Genomic DNA, 10,935 nt, shown 5'->3' on the forward strand with positions numbered 1-10,935 from the left:
TCCAGTCCCCTATGATGATGAGGACATCATTTTTTGGTGTTAGTTCTAGGAGGTGTTGTAGGTCTTCATAGAACCGGTCCACTTCAGCCTCTTCTGCATCAGTGGTTGGGGCATAGACTTGGATTACTGTGATGTTGAATGGTTTGCCTTGGAATCGGACCGAAATCATTCTGTCATTTTTGAGATTGTATCCCAGTACGGACCCCTGCACTCTCTTGTTGACTATAAAGGCCACACCATTTTTTCTACGAGATTCCTGGTCACAGTAGTAGATATAATGGTCTTCTGAGTTAAATTTGCCCATTCCTGTCCACTTAAGTTCACTGATTCCTAAGATATCGATGTTCAGTCTTGCCATCTCATTTTTGACCACGTCAAGCTTACCTTGATTCATAGATCTTACATTCCAGGTTCCTATGCAGTATTGTTCTTTGCAGCATCGGACTTTCCTTTCACCATCAGACACATCCACAACTGAGCGTCCTTTTGGCTTTGGCCCAACCGCTTCATTCTTTCTGGGGTTACTTGTACTTGCCCTCTGCTCTTCCTCAGTAGCATATTGGACACCTTCCGACCTGAGGGGCTCATCTTCCGGCGTCATATCTTTTAGCCTTTTGATACTGTCCATGGGGTTTTCTTTGCAAACATACTGGAGTGGGTTGCCATTACCTTCTCCAGGGGATCACTCTTGGTCTGAGTTCTCTGCTGTGGCCTGTCCGTCTTGGGTGGCCCTTCACGGCATAGCCCACAGCTTCATTGAACTACACAAGCCCCCTCGCCACGACAAGACAGTGATCCATGAGGGGGATATATATATTAGGAGGGTGTTAAAAACCTGAAATGACAGCTATCAGTTCCCCTGGAGCAAATGGCTGCTTTGGAAGGTGAAGTCTATGCCATTATACCTTGCTGAGGTTGCTATGCCTCCCCAAACCTCACTCTCCCAAGACTCCACCCCCAAATCTCTGGGAATTTCCCAACCTGGAGCTGGCAACCCTACGGGGAACTGATCTCTGTAGCTGATTCAAAGAGAGCTGCTGCCACCGCTACTGCGGTTGTGGGGGGTGTAGGAATCAGGTAGGTGGCTGGGAGTGCTACTGCTGCTGTGAGGGGGGAAGCAGGCAGGCAGCTGGGAGACTGACTGCCATTGCTGTTGCTGCTTCTGTGGGGGGTGGAAGCAGGTGGGAGGCTGGGAGGGTGATGGAGGCCAGGAAAAGAGACTGATGGGGTAGGGGGCAGAAAGTGAACATGACCGGCATGGAGGAGAGAGAGAGTAAGAAAATGGATGGCAGAAGGGAGAAGGAGTGAGAGACTGAGAGAAGTTGGGGGAGAGGGGAGGAAGCAAAGGTGGGGAGAATGGGATGGCCACTCCTGCAAGTTTCTTGTGGGTCCCGACTTGTAATATCTATTGCAAACATTCACAGTAACTATCAAAATACAGGCTAACAGCCAATCAATTCAAAAACACAAACCCTCTTTTATGTATTTATTGAATTTCTATCCCGCCCTCCCCCACAAGCAGACTTGGGGCGGGTTACAACAGACAAAATAAAAACAGTTGAGAACAATTTCACATACATACAGTTAAAAACCAGTAACACCCAATTAACAAAACACATGATGATGAAACAGTCTAACGAGTTCCAGGTGCTCGCTGTATGTGTGCCCAAAAAGGACCAGCGCATCGAGCAAGTCGACTGGTTGATATAGTGCACAACACAAGGTGGAATGGAGCAGGAGAGGCCAATGTAATTGGACACCCGCCACCTCAACCAAAGGCCTGGTGGAACAACTGTTTTGCAGGCCTTGTGGAACTGTAATAAATCCTGCAGGGCCCTGATCTCACTTGGGAGAGTGTTCCATCAGTACGCAGGCCCGTAGCTAGGAATTTCTAATTCGGGGGGCATTTCAAATTCTTGGGGGGCACTAGCTAATTAATTAAAGTTAATTTACTTAAAGTTGAAGATCTTGGGCCACCCAGACAGAGTCTTTACTCCTCTGTCCTTCCCACAGCATCTCCAGGCACCGACCCTTTGCACCCCCTCCTTCTCCCACTGGCCCTCACCTTCTTGCTCGGATGGCCACGCAGGCTTCCCCCAACTGCTGAAGAGGTCCTCGAGGAGGTACAGGTTGAGGCCGAAGCCCCTTGGCCTGCTGCCCATCGTCCAGAAGCTGCAGCATGAGCGCCCATGGACGTTCTGCACTGGGAGCGGCCCCCAGTTGAAGTTGCGGAGCGGGTGGGAAGGGGCGGTGGTGCGCTGTCCACCCCTGGGATTGGGCTCAGTCTGGCTGCTGGAGAGATGGGTGAGCAGCCCTTTGGCGCCTCACCCACCACACCCCGGTCCTCAGCGCTCACCTCCGGATCCCAGCTTTGGGTGGAGAGTGAAGGAGACCGCGGTGCCCTGCTCCTCCACTGTCAATCCACATTCCCAATGGCATGCACCAGGTGACCGGTGGTTCCGTAAGCCAGGCAGTTAAGCAGAGCTCCAGCTTAGGGTGGGAAGCCCCGCTGCTTTATCAGGGAGGACCAAACCGTGAGGGGCCCCGGCGGGTGGCGCAGATGCCTCTCCCCTGGCCATTTAGCTATGGGGGAAGGCAAGAAGAGGCAGCAGATGGAAAGTTGGGGGGCTTTTGAAATAAGTCGGGCCCCCAAATGAGCCAATGTAGCTACGGGCCTGCCAGTATGGAGCCAGAGCTGAAAAGACTGTAGCTCTAGTTGAGGCTAACCAGATGTCTTTTGGGCCAGGGATCACCAGAAGATGTTGTTCTGATGAGCGTAAGGCTTTTGGGGGGACATATTGGGAGGGATGGTCCTGCAGATATGTTGGTCCCAGACCGCAAAAGGCCTTAAAGATTAATACCATAACCTTGAATCTGATCTGGTACTCAACTGGGAGCCAATGCAGCTGGTGGAGCACTGGCTGTATATGAGCCCGTGAAGATGTTCCAGTCAGGAGGCGCGCTGCTGAATTTTGGACCAGCTGAAGTTTCTGAGTCAAAATCAAGGGCAGGCCTGCATACATCAAGCTGCAGCAGTCTAGCCCGGAGGTGACCATTGCATGGATCACCGTGGCCAAGTTGTGGGAGAAGAAATAGGGAACCAGCTGCCTAACCAGCCAAAGATGGTAAAAAGTTGATTTAGCAACATTTGTGACTTGGGCCTCCGTTGAAAGCAAGGTGTCCAAGATCACTCCTAAACTCTTCACCATTGGCGCTGGCATTAATGATGGGTTGGGAGTCAGATTTTCAATTATCAGTATAATAAATTCTCATACCTAAGATATTAATATATAATTTTATAGACAAGCTGATGTCTTCTTGAGGCAAGCTACCTGCTACTTCAGGCCCTTTGGTCATTCTGGGAAGATTGGACCTTTCCCCCTGAATGGAATAGCTCAACTCTTTAGCCCCCTAGTGCAGTTAAGGTTACATTAGCATGCCTGGAAAATATGTCAGAGGATTGCTGAATCCCTTGTGGGATTGATTCACTGTAACTAAAGACATGTGTACAAAGGGTTGCCAGATGGTTTCAACAAAAATTGTTGACCAATGCACACATACACAATAAAAAATAAAAATGCCTTGTTCCTTTAATAGAGAATTAGGCATGGAAATGAATCATTGAAGCTTTTAGAGTTGTCAGATCACTCCTGGCAACTGGTAGGGGGAGGCTTACTGGCAGCAGAGAGAGGTATGGGATGGCATCGCAGTGAAAATTATTTTTGCAGTGGAATTTTTCAGGCTCTAGAATAGTACCTCTGTCCTGGTGGAAGTTTCCATTGCCTAGAATCATTCCAATTTTAGTATATGTGCTACCGAAGCCAGCACAACCTACAATCACTAAGATAAAAAGTTAAGCTTCTAGTTTAGAAAAAAGATGTAGTACAGAAATTTAGAAGCATTTGTATCACTAAAAATAGCCAGTAGATAGGGGGTGAATGAAAATTGTGTACATATGGAAAAATAACAGCTAATATTTCATCTTTTTTTCAATAGGGAAATGGATACAACCCAGCTCCACTTGATCTGTCGAATGTTGTACTCTCTAGGGAACTCCAGGTTTGTTTTAAGATATTCAAAAGTATATCACTTGAAAAACACCATTCATTTTTAATTAATGTCAACAGTGAACCACATGAGAATGTGAATGAGCTGTCATGTAACAAAGGCAAAGGAGCCAAAGAGAAAATAGAGCCTGAAGCAAACTATGCATAGGGCCTTGAAATCAGAGGAACAATGAACTATTCAAAAGAAGACAGTGAAATGGGCTGTCTGGAATGTTGAGGAGAACGTAATAGGGGAGTAGTGCTGGGGAGACTTTAACAGGGGAATTCTGCTCTTGTGGCTTCTGTTGTCACTGAAGCATTGTGACCTGGTACCCAAGGTTATAATGATCAGAAAGCAATGGGTGTGAATTTCACATACTGATTCAAACCAACCAGTCATTTTTTTAGCTGCAGGCTCCCAATGAAAATGTAGAAGTAGATGAATATATTGGTTTATTGAATTTAGGAATGCTCAAACATCTGTCAGTTTGGGGGGCTTCCTGTTTTTTTACTGGTAATCAGGCAGCTAGTTAGTCAGTGGAAGTTTGGGCTGTTCACAACCTGTTTGTGTTTATTCACAGGATCAGGCTAGTTGCAGCCATCAGAAGGTGAGTCAGCTTCTGATGGCCTGCATGACAGCCCCGTCCACTTCCCTCCTTCAGAGGCCAGGTTTTTCCTCCATTTTTCTCTCCCTTTCAGATTGAGCAGCTGTAGTGCCTGTTTTCTTCTTTCCCGAACAACTTCAGCTGTCCCACTCTGTCTCAAAATGATATTTTACTGTTAGCTCAGCCCAGGAACCTGAGGGAAGGGTTGGGATTGCCCTTTTACTTAAACCACTGAAATTGGCACTTGAGACATTTTGAAATTCAAAATAACAAAATATTTTATTCAACACAGAAGGGAAAGGTCAGGTGAAATCAGAGGTAGAAAGTTCTGAGGTAATTCAATATAGATAACTCGGAAGTTAAAACAGTACATGCACAGACTATAGTTCTTATATTTCAGCCTAATGAGAGTTTCTTAAGCTATTCGCAGTTACTTAAATCTTTATGTTGAGAGGCTTTTGTTCGAGTGTTCTCCAAACACTCCAGTACACATTCTTTGAGTATTCCCTGACTCATTTAGATTCCAGAAGGCTGGAATCTTTCCAATACCCGCTCTTTCCAATACCCAGACTCTTCTCTTGAAACTCCACTACTCATCTTGAGTTTTTATCTGATTCTTAAGGTCTCTGAAGGCAGTTGCTAACCACACCAGACCAGGGATCCCTCCACTCTTCAGAGCTAACTCCTTGTTTGACTGGGTAGGGAAATTCTCCTGTCACTAGAAGATCTATCCCCTTCGTTGGCTCGAAAGGGAGTCTTTGCCTAACTTCCCTAACTTTCTTGCCAACTTCCCCCCCCCCCAATTCTCCATCTGTGTTCAACTGCTCTCAACTAAGGCTGAAATCAGACACAATTCAGTCAGGACAGAAATCTGACTGACTGTCCTCAGTAGGGATGTTCATTCGGTTCATCCGAACCGAATGCACCCCTGAAAATGGCCCATTCGGACCCCTTTCAGGCTGCTGCAGGTCGAATCAGATTCTCTGATCTGAATCGACTTGCCACTGAATTTCGGCGGCAATTCAGCCCCATCATATCCTATCGGCCATTGAAGTCAACGGTGATAACATAGGGTATATTCTGGGGGCTGGAGGGGAGCGGTTTGAGGGAGAGGCTCCAAACTTGCAGGGTAGCTGCTGGAGCCTCTCCCCAAGATACCAACCATGTTTAAAGAATATTGGACCAGGGGGTCCAATTCTACAGGCCCCCAAACAGGTTGCCCCTATCCCCTCCATTGTTCTCTATGGTGGGGGAAAAGTAACTCCCTCAAACCCCCTCCCCTCCAGCCCCCAGAATATACCCTATGTTTTCACCATTGACTTCAATGGCCCATAGGATATAATGGAGCTGAAATTGACATTCCGCTGGCCGAAAGACTCCCAAATCCGCTCCTACTGACGAAACTGACATGCGGGAGTCTTACTGCCAGCCGAAATTGATTCTGCCCGATTTGGCCAAATCCGAATGGGTCAAAAAAAAATTTTTGGCACACCCCTAGTCCTCAGCATGCAGCTCTCACAAGACTGTCTCTGCTCAGCTAATGCTAACCAATCAGATTGCTTGGAGCAGCCTGTCACTCAATGCTCTGATGAATTGACCCTTCAGAGTCCTTCAGCTGTTTGTACAACACTTCTAAGCTTTTAAAATGTGCAGTCCATCACAGCCTGCTGGGGAAATTTTCTGTGTACCCACGAAGGTTTTAAGGGGGAGGGAGGAATCTGGAGCCAGTTCCCAACTTCTGATCTCTTATCCAGTAAACTCTGCTGTCTCCCAGTTTTGCTGAGACTCAGCACTTTAGCATGGGAGTGGTGGTCAGAAGCTGGCAGCTTAGGCTGTAGAGAAAAGAAGATTTCCTGTTCCCTGCAGTCCAAGCTGTCGTTTTGGGGTGAGGAGAAAGAAACAGATTTCTCCTGGTCCTAACCTGTCAGTTTGTGCTGCAGAGAACAGGAGAGAAATGAGCTCTTTCTCCTTTCGTTTAGCAATGTGACTTCAGAAGCACTGCTAGTTTTGAGGGGGAAGGAGCTATGAGCTCTTTTTCCTCTCCCTTTTGCAATTTCATAGCTATTTTTCTGAAGATGGTTGTGGTTTAGAGTCCTACTCCCTGCTGATCATTTAATCAGCTATGATTTAGCTTCTGACCAAGATAAAGCTTCAAACTTATTTGGCAGCTGTTTGAGTTGCTTGATGCAGTCCAAACAATATTCCTAATTGGCACACAGTCTGATTGTGAGTATAGAATAGGGTAAGTATGGCTGCTGAACAGGTTCATTAAGAAACTCTTGGCATATCTAGTTGGATCCTAACTAACCCAGAAATTAGATTGTGGGGGTTGCAAGACTAATGTGCATTGAGGAGCTGGAATGGAGAGGGACAAGGGGTGAAAAGACTATTTCCAGGGTTCAGATGGTACTACTGAGGTGAAGGGGAGAAACACAGCAAAGATCTATACACGCAAAACTTATACCCTGAAAATCTTGTTGGTCTATAAGGTGCTACCGAACTCAAATCTAGCTGTTCTACTAGCTATTCTTTTAGTACCCTCTAAAACTATTCCTACCTCTGGTGGTAGCTAAAATTCAACTGGCTATATAGATATTTAATATTAGGTATAATACCAGGGTTTTGATTTTTTTTAAAAAGAACTCTTTTCAGTACATTTCTTGTTTTCTTACTCCACAACACAGCGACATCTATCTGTGCCATAATATTTTAATAAATTGTGTTTTAGAAATGCTGTGGAAATATAATTTTTGTAAATGACTCTATCCTTTCTCTCTTTTGTGATGATGCAGGGAATGGTTGAAGTGGTGGCAGAAAACTATCATAACATTTGGGCTAAAAAGAAGAAGATTGAATTAGAAAATAAAGGTGAGGTTGAAATGCTTTGTAGAAAACCTAAGAATCAACATACAGAAGACAAACTGAAAATAGAATAATTCTTAACATTTTGGAAGCTGATGGTATAGCAGTAAATAACAAAAATTCTGTTGTCTTATTACAGGTGGAGGCACCCATCCTTTATTGGTACCTTATGATACTTTGACAGCCAAAGAAAAGTCTCGGGACAGGGAAAAAGCACAAGAACTTTTTAAATTTCTTTTAGTCAATGGAATTGTCATATCTAGGTAAGTACAATATATCCCTGTTCTTTTTGTGAGCCAAGTATGCAGCCCACGACTGCCCCTCTCACTCACTCCTGCTAGATTTAAAGGGCCATCACACTGATTGGTGGGCCATGTGGTCTCTGCCAATCATCTGAAGCCCTTTAAATCTGGCGGGAGGGAGAGGGGTGGCTGGGCAGGTGGTTGCACTTGGGGGTGGAACTTGGGGATGGCCCCACCCACCCCTGGAATGCCCCAAATCTTCCTGCTGGAGCGAGGAGGGGACCTGGCAACCCTACCTCTACCAGTATGTTGGCTTTTGCAGCTCAGACTACATCTGGGTGGCACATTAGTGCCACAAGAAATTCTATGACACTGCAATTCCCACTTGCCTGGAATGCTTTCCCTTGGACTGGGTGACCTCTAGGTCTCCTTTAAGAGAGTTTGTATGCCTAAGCAGGGGTCGTTTCATAGAAAAAGAGCTAGGGGAACTCATTAGCATAACTCATTAGCATATGCCACACCCCCTGACATCACCGGAAGTGTGTCATAAGGCCACACCCCCTGACATCACTGGAAGTTTGTCATAAGGCCACACACCCCGCCCCCAACGGTCCCGGCCGCCGCCGGCCTTGCAGCTCCACTGCCGAGCCCTATGAGGGGCCCGGCGGTGGACCTGCAAGGCTGGCGGGAGTGCAAGGAAGCCCCGCAAAGGCCCTCCCTGGCCCCAGGCAGGCAGGGGTGGGGAGAGGCAGGGAGGAAGCAACTTACCCTCCCTCTTCTCCTGCCTCCTCCTGGCTGAATGAGGGCTGGAAGTGGGGCAGCCGGAAGCAGGGGTGGGGCTTCGTCATGTGCCCCGCCCCCCATACCTCACCCAGGGGAACTGCGATCCCCCCCAAAATGACCTCTGTGCCTTAGTGATAGCTTGCTTGACTATAGAAGTCATTACCCCCACCTGCTGGCTTGTTATCAGAATTGTTGCTTAGGGCAGAAGTTGCTTAGGGCAGCAGCTGAGAACATCTAAAGTGGTTGACAGCTTGCATTTTAGAGATCTGTCCTGGTAACAGCTCTCTATTAGGCTAAATGTCTTTTCTTTCTGCACTGAGGACTTCAGCCCCGCCAGAAAAAAATTTGCCCCACAAGCCACAAAATCTTTGCTACAGGCCTGTGTAGCAAACAACTAACAAAAGACTTGTGCAAGGTTATTTGTCTGATAATTATATTAAAGTTAAATATGATATTATAACAGAAGAAAACTTTATAAAATGGAACTTTTAACATATGTGTACAGCATGTCTTATGAAATAAATCTTAAACATATGTGTACCATATCGAAGGACAAAAGACAAGCCACAATAAAATGCAAAACAGAATACAAGTCAAACAAGGTTGCTTAACATCATACATAACAGCTCAAAGAAAAATTCATGCACCGTTAGATGACTTGTGTTTTCTGTGCTTTTGGCAAGCAATGATTTAAACAGCAGGTATATCAATATCTTTCTGTAGATGATATGACTTTCCATCAAACCAATGTGTCTCCCAGGTAAAGTTACATTTCCAATCTTCATCAGAGCCAAGGATAAGCATTTTCATATGGAGCTAATAAATCCTCTCCCTCCCCCATGACCTCACAACAGTAATCCATGCAATGGTCACAACTTGCTCTATGTGGGCCTGCCCTTGAGTCTAACCCGGAAGCTTTAACTAAGAGGTGTCAAACATAAGGCCCGGGGGCCAGATCCAGCCCATCCAAGGCTTTTATGCAGCCCACAAGCATCTGATGTAAGGGAGGGAACAGGAGACTGCTTCGGGGAGTGGGTGGAGCCACCCCAATTGTGGCTTCAGCACGGTGGAACAACTTTGTCTGCAGCAGTCAGACAGTGTAGGAGCATCTGCCCAGTGCTGCATCACTGGCTGTCCAGACTGCCTATGCGGGTTTTCCTTTGCACCTCCTTCCTAACACATGAGGGCTTGCAGTGAGGATACACCAACTCAGAGCTTACCAGCTGCTGTCCTTACAGTTTATATCTCCTATACCTGCCATTACGTTTTATGGCACACATGGTTTGGCCCAATAAAGTGACATTTATGTCAGATCTGGCCCTCATAACAAATGAGTTTGACACCTCTGCTTTAGCTGGTACAAAATGTAGCAATGTGCCTGTTGAGTGGGTCATGGATGCACATTCAGCCAGTGCTGCTCTAGCTGCATTGGCTGTCAGTTGAGTACTGGATCAGATTCAAAGTTATAGTATTAATTTTTTAGGGCTCTATGCAGCCAGAGATCAGCATACCTGCAGGAACGTCTCTCCTGGATTCTAAACACAAAAAGGCACTTTAAATCAAACACAGAAAGGAAAACACCACTGGGTACAAATAAAATAAGACAAAACGCAGTTCCTCTGTCGCTGAACTGATCCCTATACTTATTTCCCCTCAGGATGAGGTTCAGTTATCAACCTGCAGCCTGGCCTCCTGCCTTCTACAGGTAGCTCTGGATCCCTCCCCACTGCTGCCTTCCCTGATCCCCAAGGCCTCTCTCTCTGCCTGTGGGCAATCTGCAGCAAGAGCCTCCTGGCCTCTTTGAGGGTTGCAGGATGACTCCCCCCTCCCAGGCTGGCTGGAGCATTTATATCTTCTGACTCCGCCCCCTGGCTTTCCTGCACTTTTTGGCCATAGAGGCATCTGGGATTTGTAGGCCTACCCTGGAGTTTTGCCCTACTTCCCAGGGTGGGTGGCCATTTTAACTAAAGCAAACACAAGATGGACTCTATTCTGTCACATCCAACAAGCCAACCCTATAGCACAACAACATTTTCCAATCTAAACATTTTCAAATGTTTCAAATGCCCAAAATTGCCAAAAGGATTCAAAATCATTTTCTCCAAGACACATGCAATTAGGAGGCTTGAAAATGATGCAAAAACATAGGTTAATAATTAAATATAATTTCTCATCTAATAATTCCAGCAGCAGCAAACACCAGGCTCCCATCCAACAATCAATACTAGCCATTTAAAAGAGCCAACTGCCAAAAAATGTTATATAAAATAAATATGTAAAACTTTGATTAGATTCTGCAATGGCTTTAGAACAATTAATCTACTATTAATGTATGAAGCAGTATTGATTGGTTTTATTGGCATGACAATTGACACCATCAATATTTCTTTTCATATC

The 10,935-nt window shown here is 46.0% G+C and overlaps 1 protein-coding gene across 1 annotated transcript in view; it reads left to right on the forward strand.

The window, feature by feature from the left end:
* RYR3 (ryanodine receptor 3) overlaps positions 1-10,935 on the forward strand; it is a 366,192-nt gene that overhangs the window by 160,951 nt on the left and 194,306 nt on the right. Inside the window, exons 43-45 of the mRNA XM_015409322.1 lie at positions 3,997-4,059; positions 7,444-7,519; positions 7,653-7,776. Of these exons, the coding sequence (XP_015264808.1) occupies positions 3,997-4,059; positions 7,444-7,519; positions 7,653-7,776 (263 nt within the window). The remainder of the gene's footprint in view (positions 1-3,996; positions 4,060-7,443; positions 7,520-7,652; positions 7,777-10,935) is intronic.

Source organism: Gekko japonicus, unplaced genomic scaffold (assembly GCF_001447785.1).
Source record: "Gekko japonicus isolate JY-2015 unplaced genomic scaffold, Gekko_japonicus_V1.1 scaffold613, whole genome shotgun sequence".
In the NCBI taxonomy this organism is placed as follows: Eukaryota; Metazoa; Chordata; class Lepidosauria; order Squamata; family Gekkonidae; genus Gekko; species Gekko japonicus.